Source organism: Macaca nemestrina, chromosome 15 (genome assembly GCF_043159975.1).
Source record: "Macaca nemestrina isolate mMacNem1 chromosome 15, mMacNem.hap1, whole genome shotgun sequence".
In the NCBI taxonomy this organism is placed as follows: Eukaryota; Metazoa; Chordata; class Mammalia; order Primates; family Cercopithecidae; genus Macaca; species Macaca nemestrina.
In genome coordinates this window covers 10196411-10216764 of record NC_092139.1, presented here as the reverse complement: position 1 = coordinate 10216764, position 20354 = coordinate 10196411, and the positions used below count along the sequence as shown (strand labels likewise).

The 20354-nt window shown below is 36.5% G+C and overlaps 1 protein-coding gene across 2 annotated transcripts in view; it reads left to right on the top strand.

Annotated features, from left to right (window-relative positions):
- LOC105470641 (docking protein 5) overlaps positions 1-20354 on the top strand; it is a 174025-nt gene that overhangs the window by 97931 nt on the left and 55740 nt on the right. For both annotated transcript variants that reach the window (XM_011722802.2, XM_011722803.2), the window contains exons 3-5: positions 13110-13224; positions 13314-13433; positions 16301-16490. In XM_011722802.2, coding sequence (XP_011721104.1) covers positions 13110-13224; positions 13314-13433; positions 16301-16490 — 425 coding nt within the window. The remainder of the gene's footprint in view (positions 1-13109; positions 13225-13313; positions 13434-16300; positions 16491-20354) is intronic.

Below are 20354 nucleotides of genomic sequence, written 5' to 3'. Positions count from 1 at the left end.
TCTCTGCAGATTATATTAGTGAAAAGCATTGTGGAGTAGAAACAGGAAAAAAGTCTTCAGTCAATGTTTAGCTTGAACCTGGCAACCATAGACATGTAGGCTTAGGAGGACAAACCGGGGGATTAAAAAAAATAGTATTTTGATGCAGAGAACAGCCTTAGATGAATGCTAAGACTGTTTGATGAAATGGTTGGGAAACAGGATAGTAGGTGATGCCGAAACATCACCTGGCTCTAATGACAATTAGGAAAATTGCTATTTTACTATAAACAGAAATGGCAGCTACCTCCAAGTGATCAAGCTGCGCCTCATTCATGGAGGGATTTTCTAGCATTCTTTGCCTTATGATGTAATGCCATGTGAAGTCCTCAGCATCACTTGCAAAGCATTCTTAACCAAAATGTTTACCTGAATCTCATCAAACTTTTAAGTGTAACTTCCATTTTAGAAGAAGCACAGGGAATAGAAAAATGAAGGGCACTGCGGGAAAACAGACAGATCTAGAATGTGGAACATTCTGCAAGAAAACTAACGTGATCTTTTCAACAGGCAGGAATCATTTAAAAAATATGGACTTTTCTAAATTAAAGAGACTCAGAGATACAAAGAGACTCAAGGCATGAATCCTCATGGGGTTCTGGATTGGAGTGACGGTGGAGAGGCATGGGTACAGTGCTAAAAATCGTTTTGGGGAGGTTTAGGGAACCTTGGATATGGGATGGAAGTTAAATATACGAGGAACTATTGCCTATTTTCTTAGTTGTGTAAATGGCTTTGAAGTAATGTGAGACAACCCTGTTATTTTATTTTATTTTATTTTTATTTATTTATTTATTTTTGGTCTTAATCACTGGTTTTTATTTATTTTTATTTTTTTAAAAATTTATTTATTATTATTATACTTTAAGTTGTAGGGTACATGTGCATAACGTGCAGGTTTGTTACATATGTATACTTGTGCCATGTTGGTGTGCTGCACCCATCAACTCGTCATTTACATCAGGTATAACTCCCAATGCAATCCCTCCTCCCTCCCCCCTCCCCATGATAGGCCCCGGTGTGTGATGTTCCCCTTCCTGAGTCCAAGTGATCTCATTGTTCAGTTCCCACCTATGAGTGAGAACATGCGGTGATTGGTTTTCAGTTCTTGTGATAGCTTGCTAAGAATGATGGTTTCCAGCTGCATCCATGTCCCTACAAAGGACACAAACTCATCCTTTTTGATGGCTGCATAGTATTCCATGGTGTATATGTGCCACATTTTCTTAATCCAATCTGTCACTGATGGACATTTGGGTTGATTCCAAGTCTTTGCTATTGTAAATAGTGCTGCAATAAACATACGTGTGCATGTGTCTTTATAGCAGCATAATTTGTAATCCTTTGGGTATATACTCAGTAATGCGATGGCTGGGTCATATGGTACTTCTAGTTCTAGATCCTTGAGGAATCGCCATACTGTTTTCCATAATGGTTGAACTAGTTTACAATCCCACCAACAGTGTAAAAGTGTTCCTATTTCTCCACATCCTCTCCAGCACCTGTTGTTTCCTGACTTTTTAATGATCGCCATTCTAACTGGTGTGAGACGGTATCTCATTGTGCTTTTGATTTGCATTTCTCTAATGGCCAGTGATGATGAGCATTTTTTCATGTGCCTGTTGGCTGTATGAATGTCTTCTTTTGAGAAATGTCTGTTCATATCCTTTGCCCACTTTTTGATGGGGTGGTTTGTTTTTTTCTTGTAAATTTGTTTGAGTTCTTTGTAGGTTCTGGATATTAGCCCTTTGTCAGATGAGTAGATTGCAAAAATTTTCTCCCATTCTGTAGGTTGCCTGTTCACTCTGATGGTAGTTTCTTTTGCTGTTCAGAAGCTCTTTAGTTTAATTAGATCCCATTTGTCAATTTTGGCTTTTGCTGCCGTTGCTTTTGGTGTTTTAGACATGAAGTCTTTGCCCATGCCTATGTCCTGAATGGTACTACCTAGGTTTTCCTCTAGGATTTTTATGGTATTAGGTCTAACATTTAAGTCTCTAATCCATCTTGAATTAATTTTCGTATAAGGAGTAAGGAAAGGATCCAGTTTCAGCTTTCTACTTATGGCTAGCCAATTTTCCCAGCACCATTTATTAAATAGGGAATCCTTTCCCCATTTCTTGTTTCTCTCAGGTTTGTCAAAGATCAGATGGCTGTAGATGTGTGGTATTATTTCTGAGGACTCTGTTCTGTTCCATTGGTCTATATCTCTGTTTTGGTACCAGTACCATGCTGTTTTGGTTACTGTAGCCTTGTAGTATAGTTTGAAGTCAGGTAGCGTGATGCCTCCAGCTTTGTTCTTTTGACTTAGGATTGTCTTGGAGATGCGGGCTCTTTTATGGTTCCATATGAACTTTAAAGCAGTTTTTTCCAAATCTGTGAAGAAACTCATTGGTAGCTTGATGGGGATGGCATTGAATCCATAAATTACCTTGGGCAGTATGGCCATTTTCACGATATTGATTCTTCCTATCCATGAGCATGGTATGTTCTTCCATTTGTTTATGTCCTCTTTTATTTCACTGAGCAGTGGTTTGTAGTTCTCCTTGAAGAGGTCCTTTATATCCCTTGTAAGTTGGATTCCTAGGTATTTGATTCTCTTTGAAGCAATTGTGAATGGAAGTTCATTCCTGATTTGGCTCTCTGTTTGTCTGTTACTGGTGTATAAGAATGCTTGTGATTTTTGCACATTAATTTTGTATCCTGAGACTTTGCTGAAGTTGCTTATCAGCTTAAGGAGATTTTGGGCTGAGACAATGGGGTTTTCTAAATATACAATCATGTTTATTTTTGAGACAGAGTCTTGCTCTGTCACCCAGGCTGGAGTGCAGTGGCGCTATCTCAGCTCACTGCAACCTCCACTTCCCAGGTTCAAGCGATTATCCTGCCTCAGCCTCCCGAGTAGCTGGGACTATAGGCGCCCGCCACCGTGCCCAGCTAATTTTTGCATTTTTAGTAGAGGTGGGGTTTCACCATGTTGGTCAAGCTGGTCTCAAACTCCTGACCTCAAATGATCCAACCACCTTGGCCTCCCAAGGTGCTGGGATTACAGGCCAACTGTGTTATTTGTAAGAAATATTTGCTGGAGTTGTGGAGATAAATTATATAATTTACTTTCAAATCATTTAACCAAAAGCAAGTATGTGCACGTGTGTACACATGCACATGCACGCAAACACTCATTACATTTATATATAAAGAGAGGATAAATCAAAAAATAAAAGTAGCAAATCTTAATAATTGTTCATCCTAAGGAGAGGATACATTGGTGTTTGTTGCATTATTCTTTTAGTTTTTCTGTATTTGAAAATCTTAAAAATAAAATTTTGAAAAAGAGAATCATGAACACAGAATTCCTGGAGAAAAGAACAGAGGCAGAAAACAAAGAATACCTTTAAAAAAATGAAGCATGAAAAGATTTAGAAAGAATGAAAGAGGACTGAAAAGATTCCTAAAATGTCAGTCATCATAATTAGTTTAAGTTGATTTAACATCTATATCAAAAGACAATGCCTTAGATTGGATAAAAGTATAGTAATCTGATTTTATATTTCTAAAAATCAGTTATATGTTTCTATAAGAGATACCTATAAAATGAAAGCAAATAAAAGTTTAAAATAAACTTTAAATAAATAAAACGGTCATCCACATAATGGACTACTGCTCAGAAGCCAAAACTTCTTACATTTTCAACTGCATGGATGAATCTCACAGACATGATACTGGATGAATGAATCCAGACACACACAAAAAATATGATATTCTATTTATATAAAAAGGTTTTAAAAGAAAGAACTAATCAATGGTGGACGAGGTCAGAATGGTAGTTTTCTATGTGGGCCGTAATGACCAGGAAGGGGTGGGATTGACTGAAATTGTTTTTATATGTTGCTCTGTATGGTGACTACACAGTTGTATAACGAATAAAGATTCACTGAACTGCAGTCTTGAGATTTCTGTTTTTTACTATATGTGCTTTGCCACGGGACCTGGCATCCAGATTCCTATGCTGTGTGTCTTAAATTTCATTTGAGTGGTAGCCTGCGTGGGCTTTAAACCATGGTGCCATATGTATCCACATAAAACCAAGTGGTTTTAAGAAGCTGAGTTTGTCTTCCACATTTTAAAGTGCAAGTCGGAAAGATGAGTTCAGTTGAGACTGCCTTCTTTTGAATTGACAAATACTTTATTTTTACATAGAAATTAAGATTTGCATTCATTTTTTCCCACTTCCAACTGATGTACTTTTAAAGATGCAGTTTATGATTTTCAGAAATATCCTTTAACATATTTCTCTCTAAGACCATTTGCATCTTTAATTTTATTCATTTGCTGATTTTCTCAGCCTGTCATGGATTCATTCACATGTTATTATTTGATTTTTAAGGAACACTTGCTATGGAGAGTAGTATTAGGAAAAACATACCTGTTTTGGAAGCCAGAGGTTCTAGATTTGAGTGTGGCGGCATCCCTTCCTTTCTTTGAAGTTATAATTAAGTTACTTCTTTGATTTTCACTTTACTGATTCTTATAATGGGTTTAATAATAGTTTACCCAGGATGTTGTATCATCCAGAGAATTTAGTATTACTTTAAAATCATTCAGTATTCTGTGTTTGATTAAAGTGAATGGGCTTCTTTCTTGAGAAGTAGATTTATAATTGTTACTACTGGAAAGAGGATTAGAGTGGAATTCATTTCTTTATTTCCTTATACTAGATCTGCATCCGTATAATGGGACACTGTGTTAGGTTTCCTTTGAAAATTAAAAAGAAAACATGATTCAACTGCTAAAATAAAACTGATAGCCAATGTTCTAGTAGAGTTTCCTGATTATTAGGAATTTGGCTAGGAAATCTGGTCTTCTTCATACAAGAAGCAATATTATTACACAATAGGATTTGAGAGAAAACTCTATGAAAATCTTTGGCCAAAAGGAAATCAAACAGAGGGTGTATTAGCCAATGTCTGTGGCAATAATTCCAAAATCTTAACAGTTTACAGTAACACATCGTTATCTGTCACTCTTTCCCTAAGTGGCTGCACCTTTTTACATTCCCATCAAAAGTGCACAAAGGTTCCAGTGTCTCCACATCCTTGCTAACACTCCTTATCTTTTAGGTCTGTGGGGTTGTTTTTTTACTGATAATAGCCATCCTAACAGATAGGAGGTTGTGGTTACGGTTTTCATTTGCCTTTTTCTGATGATTAGTGATGTTGAGAATCTTCTCATATATCCGTTGGTCAGTGTATATCTTCTTTGGAAAAATGTCTATCTTTGAATAGACATTTGCCCATTTTAAAATTGGCTTATTTATTTTTACTTTTATTATTTTTGCTATTGAGTTATACAAATTTCTTATGTATTTGGGCTATTAATCCTTTATCAAGGATATGGTTTGCAGATATTTTTCTCATGCTGTAGGTTGCCTTTTCACTCTGTTGATTTTTTCTTTGCTATGTATAAACATTTTAGTTTGATGTAGTCCTACTTGTCTATTTTTGCTTTCGTTGCCTGCGCTTTTGGTCTCATATCCAAGAAATCACTGTCAAGACTGCTGTCATAAAGCCTTTTCCCTCTGTTTTATTCTAGGAGTTTTATAGTTTCAGGTCTTACATTTAAGTCTCTAGTCCATTTTGAATTGATTTTTTGTTTATGGTGAAGTAAAGGGTAGAATTTCATTATTTTTCATATGGATATACAGATTTTGCAGCATCACTGGTTGAAAAGCCTATCATTTTCCCATTGTGTAAACTTGACACACTTGTGAAAGACCATTTTATTGTATAAGCATCAATTTATTTCCAAGTTCTCTTTCTGTTCCATGTATCTATACGTTTGCCTATGTACCAGCACCATATTATTTAGATTATTGTAGCTTCGTAGTATATTTTGAAGCAACTCTGGCTTTGTTCTTTTATGTTGATTGTTTTGACTATATAAGGTTCTTTGTGTTTTCATATGAATTTTAGCATTGCTTTTCCTATTTCTGAAAAATCCCCTGGGATTTTGATAGAGATTACACTGAATCTGTAGATCATTGTAGATAGTATGGAAATTTTAACAATGTTAAGTCTTTCAATCTATGAAAGCAGAATGCCTTCCCATTTATCTGTGTCTATTAAAATTAATTTCTTCAGTGTTTTCTAGCTTTCAGTGTACAAATATTTCACCCACCTGGTTATGTTTATTCCTAAATATTTTGGGTTTTCTTGATGCAACAATAAATGAGATCACTTTCTTAATTTTCCTTTGGGATTGTTTATTGCGAGTGTATATAAATACAACTGATTTTGTATGTTGATTTTGTCTCATGCCATTTTACTGAATTTGTTTACTCTTTGTATGTTGATTTTGTATCATGCCATTTTACTGAATTTGTTTATTTGTTCTAACATTTTTTTGGTGTGTGGACAGAATCTTTAGGGTTTTCTACACATAAAATTATGTCATCAGCAAATGGAGATAATTTTACTTCTTCCCTTCAGATATTGATGCCTTTTACTTCTCTTGTCTAATTGCTCTAGCTAGGAATTCTACTACCTTGTTGAATAAATGTGGTGACAGTGGGCACCTTTTGACTTGCTCCTGATCTTAGGAAAAAAAAATGTTTTTGTTTTTCACCATTGAGTATATGGTCTTCATCATGTTGAAGTAATTTTTTTCTATTCCCATTTTGTTGAGTGTTTTTATCATGAAATGTATTGAAATTTGTCAAATGCCTTTTCTGCATCTGTTGAGGTGATGATATACTTTTCATCCTTTCTTCTGTTAATGTGGTGTCTCCATCTTGCTATGTAGAACCCTTGCATCTAAGAGACAAACCCCACTAGATCATGATATATTATCCATTTAATATGCTGCTGAATTCAGTTTGCTAGTATTTTGTTGAGAAATTTGCATCTATATTCATCAATGATATTGGCCTGCACTTTTCTTTACTTGTAGTGTCTTTGACTGGCTTTGGTATCACAGTAATTTTGGCCTCACAAAATGAATTTGGAAGTGTTCCTTCCTCTTTAATTTTTTTGAAGAGGTTGAGAAGAATTTGCATTAATTCTTCTTTAAATGTTTCATGGAATACACCAACATTTCTTCCAACAAAGAAATACACAAAAAGCCATCTGATCATGTGTATTTCTTTGTTGGCAGATTTATGATTAATTATTGAATCCCTTAATAGTTACAGGTTTGTTCCAAGTTTCTATTTCTTCATGATTCAGTCTACATAGGTTGTATGTTTCCAGAAATGTATCTGCCTTTTCTAGGTTATCCAAGCTGTTGACTTTTTCTTGGTGTATCATCGTTCATTGTAGTCTCATAATCCTTTTCATTTCTGTGGCATCAGCAGTAGTATCTCCTTTCATTTCTGATTAGACTCCACTTATTTTCCTTAACCTAGCTGTTTGTCAATTTCATTGATCTTTCAAAAAACAATTCTTGGTTTCACTGTTTTTTCCTAGTGCTTTTCTATTCTCCATTTCATTTAGTTCTAATCTAATTTTTATTATTTCTTTTCTTCTCCTTACTTTGGGCATAGTTTGCTGTGTTTCTAGTTCCTTGGGGTGTAAATTTAGGTTGTTTATTTGAGGTCTCTCTTCTTTTTTAATGTAGGCATTTACCATTATAATCTTCTTTCTTAGTATTGATTTTGCTACTTCACACAAATTTTGGTATGCTGTGTATTTGTTTTCATTCAGCTAAGGATATTTTCCAAATTCCCTTTTGGCTCCTTCTTTGATCTATTGGTTGTTTAAGATTGTGCTGTTTAATTTCCACATGCTGTGATTGTTTTTCAGTTTTCCTTCTGTTATTGTTTTTTAGTTTTATTCCATGGTGGGTGGGAAAGATACTTAATTCTGTTACTGTTTTTTGGTTTTATTATGTTGTGGTTGGGAAAGATACTTAAATTCGTCAAGACTCGTTTTGTTACCTAACACATGATCTATCTTATGTGCACTTAAAAAAGTGTATTCTGCTGCTATTGACTGTATTTGTCTGTTAAGTATAATTGGTCTTCAGTGTTGTTCAAGCACTCTGTTTTCTTACTTATATTCTCTTTGGATGTCCTATCTGTTATTGAAAGTGGGGTATTGAAATCTCCTACTATTATGGTGTTGCTTTCTCTTTCTCACTTCAATTCTATCAATCAATGTTTACTTCATATATTTGGTTGCTCTGGTACAGGATACATATATATTATAATTGCTATATCTTACTGGTGAATTCACATTTTTATCATTATAGTGTCCTTCTTTGTCTCTTACTTAAAGCCTATTTAATCTGATATAAGTATTGCCACCCCTACTCTTCTTTTGATTGCTGTTTATATGGGTTATCTTTTTCCATGTTTTCACTCTCAGCCTATGTGTGTCCTTAAATCTAAGTGAGTCTCTTGTAGACAGCATATCATTGGACCTGGTTTTTAATTTATCTTTTGATAGGGCAGTTTAATCTATTTCTATTTAAAGTAATTACTACGCCAGGCATGGTGGCTCATACCTGTAATCCTAGCACTTTGGGAGGCTGAGGCAGATGGGTCACTTGAGGTCAGGAGTTTGAGACTAGCCTGGCCAACGTGGCAAAACCCTGTCTCTACAAAAAATACAAAAAAAAAAAAAAAAAAAAAAATTAGTCAGGCATGTTGGTGCACACCTATAGTCCCAGCTGCTCAGAAGGCTGAGGCAGGAGAATCGCTTGAACCCAGGAGGCAGAGGTTAGCTGAGATCACACCACTGTGCTCTAGCCTGGGTGACAGAGTGAACCTCTGTTTAAAAATAATAATAATAAATAAATAATAAAAATACATAAGTATTGATGGGAAATGACTTACTTTTATCATTTTATTATCTTCTATATTCCTTGTAACTCTTTTGTCCTTATCTTTTTCTCTTGCTGTCTTATTTGTGATTTAAAAAATTATTTAGGATCATATTTTGATTCCTTCCTCATTTTCTTTTGTGTGTTTCCTATAGGTATTTCTTTTCTGGTTGCTGTGGGGCTTATATAACACATTTTATAGTTATGATAATCTATTTTAAGATGATAACAACTTGACTTCAATCACATACAAAAACTGTACTATTCCACTAGACTCCTTTATGTTATTGTTGTAACAAATTTCATGTTTTTATATTATGTATCCATTAACATAATTTTATAGTTTTTATACTTTTATCTTTTCACTTCTCTATCAAAATTAAAAGCTGTTTATACGATATTTGTAATGTTACATGTAATGCAATGTTATAGTACTATAATATGTATTTGTGTATGTGTGTGTGTATATATACATATACATATATATACACACACACACACACACCCCTTTTCCAGTAAATTATATGCTTTCATTTGCTTTCATGTTACTATCTTCATGTTACTTTCATTTCAACTTGAAGGACTTCCTTTAGCATTTCTTATAAGGCAGATTTCTTTGTAAGAGGACTATTATGTCTTGCCTTGGTTTTCTCATTTGCAAAATGGAATGATAGTGGAAATAAATACATCTTTGAAAAGTTTTATGTGACTTGTAAATATATCTGCAAAATTTAGTTATCATAATTATTACTTTAGCATGTACATTGAGGAAGTTTCCATTATGACATTATGAATTAGTGTAGATTGCAAGGCTTGTGTGTGTTGTGTGTGTGCATGTGTGTATGTGTTGTGTGTGTGTGTGCACATGCCCACTAGGTGTAGTTCTGAGGTAGAGACAGAGACTGTTGCCTTAAAATCTGATTGTCCTTTGACCCATAAAATTATGACTCTGCTTGCTCTGGGAACAGTCACTTGCTTCTCCTGAGCGGGGGTGTTCAGTTGCTGATTTCCTAAACCAATTTCCTAAATGGGTAATCGTGTTCTGACTCATACAATTCCCCCTACATTTCCTGACTATTTCAGGTGACTATCTTTTCCTCTTTGCCCTTAATGGAGATGTAATGAAGTCACATGTTTCAAAGTCGTTGCTGTGTGTCTGGCTGGGGTGGACTACTCTTACATAATGTCTCACTAGAGGGTCGGAATACAGTTGGCATACGTATTCTACTTCCACCTCAATTTCTAACCACGTTGAAAAGAAAGAGATCTTAAAATGAGAGGTGGCTTTCAGGGTCTAAAGATCCTCTGGCTGAAAGTGTTTAGTTAGTCATTAGTGTTTCAGATGTGTTAAAAGCACAGGCTTTAGGGTCAGTTTGCTTCATTTTTTAAGCTGTGAACGTGGTTGTATGACTTTAACCTTTTGCAGTCTAGTTTCCTCATCTGTGAAAAGGTGATAATAATAATATTTACTTCACAGAGCTTTTATGAAGATCAAATGAGATATTATCTATAAAAATGCTGGCCGGGCGCAGTGGCTCACACCTCTAATCCCAGCACTTTGGGAGGCTGAGGCGGGCAGATCACCTAAGGTCAGGAGTTTGAGACCAACCTGGCCAAAACAGTGAAACCCTGTCTTTACTAAAAATACAAAAAAAATTAGCTGAATGTGGTGGTGGGTGCCTGTAATTCCAGCTACTCAGAAGGCTGAGGCAGGAGAATAGCTTGAACCTGGCAGGTGGAGGTTCCAGTGAGCTGAGATCAGCATGGGCAACAGAGTGAGACTCCATCTCAAACAAAACAAAACAAAACAAAACAAAACAAAACAAAACAAAACAAAACAAAACAGCTAAGCACGTTATGTGACATATGTGTGGGGACCAATGCATGTTGGCATCAGTATGATTATTTTCATTGGTTTGGCCCTTCAGTAAGTCATTGCTGGGCAACTCAAGTCTAGCTGGGTGCTGGGGAGAGAAACATTAAGTATAACAACAGATAATGCAGTAGAACCTCATGCAGCATATATGAGAACAGAGAGAAGAGAAATGTTAGTTGACACTAAGGTCAGTGCATGTTTCCTAGAGGAAGTAGATCTTGAGGGAAAAGTGAAATTTCCCTGGAGAAAAGAGGCAGGAGAGAGAGAGGCATTTGCCTTCCAGAAGCACCATGCAAGTAAATGTATGGGTGAGTTGGGTCTTTCATTCATATAGTCCACTTATAATTATTGAGTTCTCACTATGTGAGGGGTTCTGTGTTTGACTCAGGGAACACAATGATGAGCAGAGCAAAACAAAACAAAACAAAAACAAAAACAAAACCTATTCCTGCTCTATGTAGTATGTAACTCTCACTTTTCAGGCAAGACGAGCATGAAACCAATAACCCATAGGAAAGGTGTAGGACATCATTGGATGGTGTAGCCTTGAGACTGACTAGGTGTTAGGATGGGAGGTGTCCAATAGGGCCTCTGTGGGCAACTGAGATTTAAACTGAGACCCATGTGGGAATGGGAGTGAGGTAAGGAGAGACAGAGAAGGTCCTGTGCCAGGAGAACTATGGTGTCTTCTGGGAACTGAACAAAGTCCACTGTGGCTGAGACATAGAGCACATGGGAAAGGTATAGAGAGGACACTGGTGAGATAGTGTGGACAAGACCACAGGGGGTCTCTGTGGTCATTCTAAGGATGCAGGCTTTTGTCCCAAGTGCAATGGGAAGTCACTGAAGTGTTCTGTTTATGCAGAGTAATATTTCAACACTTATGTTTTGAAAAAAAATTCTGCTATGTGCAGCATGCGTTAATGGGGATTAAAATGGAAGTGGAAAGACCAGTAAGTAGTTGCCACAAGATGATAGTGACTTGAATTGGAGTAGTGGCAAGAAAATAAACAAATAAATAAACAAACAAATCAACAGTTGTATCTGGTGAGTCCTGAGGCACTTGGTGTAGTTGCAGAATAAGATATATGGTGCTGAGTCACTAACATGATATGTTTGGGCAGTTTTTGAGGAGCAGGGGTATGACATTTCATGCTAAGAAATTTGCATTTATGCTATAAAAAGGGCTGATGGAGATGAAGAAGCAGAGAAATGAAATAATCAGATTAGTGTTGTGCATGGAGGGTATTTATTTCTCTTCCCACCTGCTTCTTGAGCTAAGCACTTATTGAATTTAGAGTAATAGACGGGAGAAACAGCACAACATCATTGCAAGCAAAGATTGATGGAAAGCGGATGCTTTTGTGTAACAGCACAAAAGAGATATATGAAAGAGAAGTTAAACTTGTCAGTGCGAAAAGCTATTGATCTTGTAAATACTTACCCTGAAGCCACGTAAGCCTTCTCTCAGGCATGACCCAAATATTCCAAACCTCCAATGCAGCCGAGGATGCGGATGTAACTGGATAAGGGATGACCACTGTGGAAACACAATGAGCCAAGACACTTTGTGGAAAGGGAGGGGTTTACAAAAGTGTTAAAGGAGCCAAGGGATCATAAGATAGAGGAAGGAGAGAGAGAATGTCTAGTGGAGATGGCTTTCCTCCCTGCTAGGAAGAAGGTGCCACTGGGTAGTGTTCTCAGAGTGTAAAACAGAGGCCCCATAACCATTGAGGAGCTAGGAGTAAGTCAGAGACAGAGGGAAAATATTTGGAAAACCAAATTCATTATGTACTTTCTATAATTTGGACCTCAAGTCAAGGGTAATTTTTAAGACTCTTGACACTCAACCTCTGACTGGTCAAGAGTAAAATAATCTAGTTATGAATTGGAACACTCTTCCTTCTCTTCCCTTCCTTGGGTTGATGTGTTTAAGACACTTAACGTGGGGAGTACTCGGAAGGGATGGAATATTTGGAGGCTTTTGCAGTCGGCTGAGAAAGAAGGCTGTCTGTCCACAGAGACCAAAACAGACATAAGAACAGTTGATCAAGTGGGAGTCTTTGGGAGGATTTAAAAAACTAAAGAAAAAAGAAAAACCAAAATGTTCTTCCTCTATAAAGTTTTAAGCCTGTTCCACTTAATACGTTTCAGAAAATTTAGTAAGGAAAGATAATTTGTTAACCATTCTTGCTGTGTGTTACAGATAACACTAAATTCACTTAAATACATCTTAGCTTTCAGATAGTAGACACTTTTTCAACAGGTTGTGCTCAGCTGTGCTGTGCCATACTGATTTCTGGGCCTCACTTTTGGTGTTGTACACTGGAGACATTCATTCAGGGAGTGTGTCAAACTTTTAATTGTTCATTTTCAGGTTACAGAACTCAACAATGTGAAGAACATAGCTCGATTGCCAAAGAGCACCAAGAAACATGCCATAGGGATTTATTTCAATGACGATACCTCCAAGACTTTTGCTTGCGAATCAGGTTTGTCTCAGGCAGGGCAGGGGGGCTTTTGCTTTTAGATTTTGAATGGATGCTGGGCACACAGTTTAATCTTTTGGACATTTCCACAGATCTCGAGGCCGATGAGTGGTGCAAAGTACTCCAGATGGAGTGTGTAGGAACACGGATCAATGACATCAGCCTTGGAGAGCCCGACTTACTGGCCACTGGGGTTGAGAGAGAACAGAGTGGTATGTAAAGAAAATTCTCTCCTCTCTTTTTCAAAACTGCTTCTGTCTCCATATAATAAAACATGAGACATCTTCATTATGTAAAGTTTTTGGGGTATAAAAATGCATAAAGAAATTAATAAAATAACCTTTTATCTAATCCACAACCTGTGTTCACATTTCAGTGTATCTTTTTCTTATTTTCTTTTTCCAATTTGTAACATGAATGTATCCACATTAATAATATCAATTAGAAATTTCGGGGAACCTGCTATGTGCCAGTTTGTTGGAAGATGCTTTACTCATCTCAGATTATTTATTATACGTTTCATAGCAACCCTATGGTATAGGTATAATTACATACAGCCCTATGATATAGGTATAAATACATTTCATAGCAGCCCTATGGTATAGGTATAATTCATTTTGCACATGAGGAAACTAAAATTTAGAGGAAGTAAAGATCTTGCTTCAATTCCATTAGCTCACTAGTGTTTGATTCCAGACAATACTGTTGGGCCTATATTTACAGTGTACAGATTTTAAAATGTCATGGGCACTTTTTGGTCTTGCCTTTTTCACTTAAAATGTTATCAACAGCTTTGCAATGCTTTCAATGTAATTCAAACTTTATGAATATTTCACCAAATTTAAACCCATCTAAAATCTGTAATTAAAAATGTATATATTTTGTTGAAACACTTGAGCCAACTCTGAGCTCAGCACTCAATCTGGGAATAAATAATTTAAAATAATAATGACCAAAATATTCATGAACACTTCAGCAAAAATCAACGTTGATTTACAGAACAAACCTGAATGTGAGGAATCGTTTCTTTGTCTCCTAACAGCTGAGCCTGGGGACAGGGTAGATCAGATCACAGAGCTCTGCTTTAGCTGGTTGACTTGATCTATGAGGGCATGTCACCATGGAAAGGTCTGTGGGTCATCTGGTTTGATTACGGACATGGCAGAGATGGAATTGTACTGACTCTTTCTGTAGGTGCACACTCCAATGTCAGTAAAAAAAATGCTGTCCCTCCCATTTGGAACTCTGTCTTCATGACACATTTACGATCTGTGACTGTTTTGGATGCAACATATCTACCATAACCCATCTCCATGGAAGTGTTATTGACCGAGACCTAGAAGCGCTGGGTAATTCAGAGGAGCCTCTTTGTAGGTTGGAAAATTGAGTTACAGAGAAGTTGAGTCATTGATGGGATTACACAACCAATCCCCAGGCTCCTCCTTCTCTGGTTCACTAAATCAGGATGCCCCAGGCAGAGAGGATACATAGGAGCCAAGCATAAAGAAAACCTGGCAGGTTTTGATTATGATTCATTTTTTCACCTAGAGTGCTCAGATCAGCACTTTTCACAAATTTGTATTTGGGAAGCAGTATCCTGACTGCACTACAGTCTGAATTTAAAAATTGCTGGGGCCTAGGGGATACCTTTCCCACAGCAGCTTTCTGTGCCTCCGTTTCCTCTTCTGTTAAATGGAAATCATAGCTCTGGTCTACAAGTATCAGGGATTATTATAAATTCAACTAAGTCCTCTCAGGCCCTTTACAATGTTAGTATGACATCAAGTGATTGTAAATAAAATGGTTACTCTACCACTATTGCTGTTATTCTTTTTAAAATTTTATTATTTTTTCCTACCTCTCCCCTGTTGTTATTCTTGAGTGAGATAGGACTTAGAGAACGTCTAAGCAAATAGATTGATAATGATCTCTCTTACCTTTTACTTTATATAGATAGTCTTTCTTACTTGGAAGTTTCAAGGGGGGAATGTGCTCAATTAGAATACATTTTTTTCAAATAATTACTAGAAATCAATGAATATTTGCTTATTGGGAGCATGAAATAATTTAAAATTTTTGAATAGTAGATAATGGAACACATTTCATGAACACAATCTTGGCATTACTATTTACTAAATTCAACTAAAATCTATGAAAATTCCAATGACTATCTTATTATAAAACAATGTATTTAAAATACCACTAATATAAAATTGTTAATGCCACAATGTCATATGTAGGCAATCTATCATAATGATGCATAGTTGGAAATATATTGGCTATGGTAATATTTTTGTTCATATTTCACTGAAAGATTTTGACTCAAAAACTTCTTAATGAAGTTTCCAGAAATATGGTGACTGTAACTGCAGGGATGAAAATTAGGTTGCAGTAATCAGCCAAGCAGTTTATGTAGAATAATTTTAGTTGCATTTTAGTAATCATCCAAATATGCAATGAACATTTCTTTCCAGTATTTTGCTAAAGAAAGTTCTTTGTTAAAACTAGTTCAAATATATGCATTAGCATTTTCCCAAATTGTTGGCCAGTGAAGTGCATAGTATTACTGTGGAGTTTTGTTTAAATGATTTGGGATACAGTTTTATTCATTTAGTTATAGAAATTACAAGTTGATCAATATAACTTTAATAACATTAAACCATGACATAGTTGTTTTGCACCTGCATCTTTTGTGAGCACAAAAGTGTGGATCTAGTTAATGTGTTCTTGGCAGGAAAAAAAAAATTGCTTTTAATGGTTTTATTGCTTTAGACTTTTATTGGCATACACATTTTTATTATGCAAATTTAAAAATTCTAAAAATGGTCTTTGCTCATGTAAATAGTGCTTAGTGTATGCTGACAGTCAGGCTGTATCATTATTATGTTATTTAATAGGATCTGCATTTCAGAAATTATTTTCTGGGACTGTTAATTAATGGGAAAGATTTATCTTTCTGAATATGCAACCAAAATGTAGAATGTGAACTTGAAATGTTTTTAAATGCCTCTGTGTTCCTACAATGTCTTTGATGTTTTATTCCTGGGGATTTTAGACTAACCTTTTGTTTTTCTCCCAGAGAGATTCAATGTGTATTTGATGCCATCTCCTAACTTAGATGTACATGGCGAATGTGCCTTGCAGATTACATATGAGTATATCTGTCTTTGGGACGTCCAGAATCCCAGAGTCAAACTCATCTCTTGGCCGCTAAGCGCCCTGCGGCGGTATGGACGTGATACTACATGGTTCACTTTTGAGGCAGGGAGGTGAGTTTAATGACTTTTAATGACTATTTTTCTGTTTTGTGTGTGTGTGTGTGTGTGTGTATGTTTTCATTTTTACCAGGCTCGCATCATATGAGACAGTAGGTTTACATATGAGACCCAACTGAAGTCACTTGAGGAAATTCATAGAGTTGCAATTACATAATATGAGGGGTCTTGTAAAATATTTATATATTCAACATGGCTTTTCTCCCCTGTGGAAGATTCTAATGTTTCACATGCGTGATACAAATTTTCATTACACAGTTTGTTTCCATACCACAAACTGAAGTTGATCCAGGTAAAAACGTTAACAAGGTACCATTTCCTGGGTCAAGCTGAACAGAGGCCAGCTTCTTGATTTTGAGAAACTTTCATATTATTATTTCACTTATGTTTCCTCATCTGAGCTAACCGTGGTAGATTATTAATATGAGGGGCCATGGAGTTTTTACCAGCTGCAATTTATTGAGTTCCATCTATTTGGCTTACAGTGTAAGGATTCCCATGAATACTGGAAGAGATTCATGCTCAAACTTGCTCTTTGTGATACCTACTAAGCACTTTCTGGGTTTTCTCTTTTTCCTCTTAGGGTTAATCTGGGAGAGATAAAATAGTGCCAATAATATATGGGTTGGTTGCTACCTACAAAAAGACTCCTCTAGTCAGAATCCTATTTTCCTTGTCCTTAACTTTTCCCTCAGAATTTAGGATTCATTTGGAAACACTGCAGATTTTTTTTTGTTTTTGTTTTTTGTTTGTTTTGTTTTGTTTTTGTTTTGTTTTGTTTTGTGACATGGAGTCTTGCTCTGTCGCCCAGGCTGGAGTGCAGTGGTGCAATCTTGGCTCACGCAAGCTCCGCCTCCCGGGTTCACGCCATTCTCCTGCCTCAGCCTCCTGAGTAGCCGGGACTACAGGTGCCCGCCACCACGCCCGGCTAATTTTTTGTATTTTTACTAGAGACGGGGTTTTTCACTGTGTTAGCCAGGATGGTCTCGATCTCCTGACCTTGCGCCTTGGCCTCCCAAAGTGCTGGGATTACAGGCATGAGCCACCACTCCCAGCCAGATAAATTTTCTATTTTAGAATTTTAAATGCCTAAATTTTAAGAAGTATAAGTTCTTCTGTATATGGCCTGACATTACACTGAAATTGAAAACCATCAACTTGTGATGTTAAATAACAATTGCTTGTAAAAGCAGACAGTTATTCCTGACAGGAATATGACTCTTGATATAAGGAAAGTAAACACAGAAGTTCTAAACACCCCAATCCATGTGAATGGGTAACAGTAGTGGTCCCCTCTAACTAATCTGTTCATTCCATTTTAATGAACAAAGCCCAATTATTTAAAATTTACATTTTACCTGTAGTCTCAGCTACTCAGGAAGCTGAGGCATGAGAATGGTGTGAACCCGGGAGACGGAGCTTGTAGTGAGCCGAGATCGCGCCACTGCACTCCAGGCTGGGTGACAGAGTGAGACTCCATCTAAAAAAAAAAAAAATTACATTTTAAATAATCAAAGCCCAATTATTTAAAATTTACATTTTAGAAATATGATCAATTTGATGTTCTTACAACTGTCTGGAAAGTTTTTTACTTTATACTTTTCATACAGCTCTTTTCTGGTCTATTTTATTTTTAAGTACCTAGAAACAAGTTGGTGAATCTTTCAAAGACTATAAAAGTTATCACAAAAAGTAAACCTTTAATGTTTAGAGCAATGTTTTTGTTTTGTGAGAATTACTTATTTATTCTTCTTATAAGAAAATCCCAGTCCAGGCTGGTGGCTTATGCCTGTAATCCAAGCACTTCGGGAGGCCAACACAGGAGGATTGCTTGAGCCCAGGAGTTTCAGACCAGGCTGGGCAACATAGGGAGACCCCATCTCTCCAAAATTGTTCTGTTATAAAAACAATCGCACACGTATGTTCATCACAGCACTATTCACAATAACAAAGACATGGAATCAACCCAAATGCTCATCAATGATAGGCTGGATAAAGAAAATGTAGTACATATATACCATAGAACACTATGCAGCCATAAAATGAATGAATCATGTCCTTTGCCAGGACAAGGATGGAGCTGGAGGCCTAATTCCTTAGCAAACCAATATAGGAACAGAAAACCAAATACATGCATGTTTTCACTTATAAGTGGGAGTTAAATCATGAGAACACATGGATACATAGAAGGGAACAACACATACTGGGGCCTATCTGAGGGTGGAGGATGGGGAAGGGAGAGGATCAGGAAGAATAAGTAATGGATACTGAGCTTAATACCTGCATGATGAAATAATCTGTACGATAAGTCACCCTGACACAAATTCACCTATGTAACAAACCTGTACATTCTGCACATGTACCATGAACTTAAAACAAAAGTTAAAAAGAGGAAAATAAGAATACTTACTCATTACTGGATATATTGTAGAAAAAAATAAAAGCTAATTAAATGAAAAAAAAAATTAGCCAGGCATATAGTGCCACACACCTGTGGTCTCAGCTGCTCCAGACACTGAGGTGGGAGGATCACTTGAGCCTCGGAGGTCGAGGCTGCAGTGAGCTATGATCGTGCCACTACAGTCCAGCCTTGGGCGACAGAGTGAGACCTTGTCTCAAAAAAAGAAAACAACAACAACAAAAGAAAATCCCTATAGAAAATTAATAATTTTTTTGGTAAGGTTGGTGTATTTTTTCCTTTAGGTCTCAGAAATTATGTATGCATTAACTCTAACCAGTGAAATCTAAGTATTGAAAATGTTTTATAATATAAATAGACTTTTCTATGACTATATATCTCAAAACACCTCCATTCATATTTCATATCGATGTGTAAGAGAATTCTGCATCGATCAAGACTCTTTGGATCTGTTTTGGACAGTACTTATTCAATTATTAATATTTTAAAATCATTTTTTATTTGCTATTTCTAATAGTAGTAGAAAAAGTGTATAGCTTTTTATGGCAGTGTTTGAATACCAAAACCTTAGTAAATTTTATTAGTATCTCATGTCTATTTTAAACTTAAAAACATATTATCTTATTAATTTTCCAGGTTTAGGATGAACACTATACATATCCTGCAAACATTTAGTTTATTCATATTGAAATCCAATAGAACTGCTAAGGACTTAGGTGATTACTTAAAAGATGTTGATATTTCTCCTAAGTGCAGTAGGAAACCATAGAGACTTGGAGGCTGGTATGTTTGAGTCTCTGTGTGTGTATGAGATGTGTGTTTATGGGTTGTGTGAGTATGTGATGTAATTGTGTTAATAGTTTATAAAGGGCCGGACGCGGTGGCTCACACCTGTAATCCCAGCACTTTGGGAGGCTGAGGCAGGCGGATCACGAGGTCAGGAGATCGAGACCATCCTGGCTTGAAAACCCGTCTCTACTAAAAATATAAAAAGTTAGCTGGGCATGGTGGCGGGCGCCTGTAGTCCCAGCTACTCGGGAGGCTGAGGCAGGAGAAAGGCGTGAACCCGGGAAGCGGAGCTTGCAGTGAGCCAAGATTGCACCACTGCACTCCAGCCTGGGCGACAGAGCAAGACTCCACCTCAAAAAAAAAAAAAAAAAAAGTATATAAAGGTCACTTTGACCACATCGTGTGGACAGTAGGATAGAGGAGATAGGTATGGATGTGGGGGATATTGAACCGGCTCAAGTGAAACAATGGTGGATGAAAAGATATATTGGTGACATAAATTCCAGAACTATTTCAATGGTGTTTACCAACATGCTGACTTGGAAGATACAAGTGTTTTATTCCATGACTTTGATGACCCCTTTATAGTCCATCCATTTGCTTATTTAATCCAAGAACTCCATTGGTTAGATGATTATAATATTCACAAC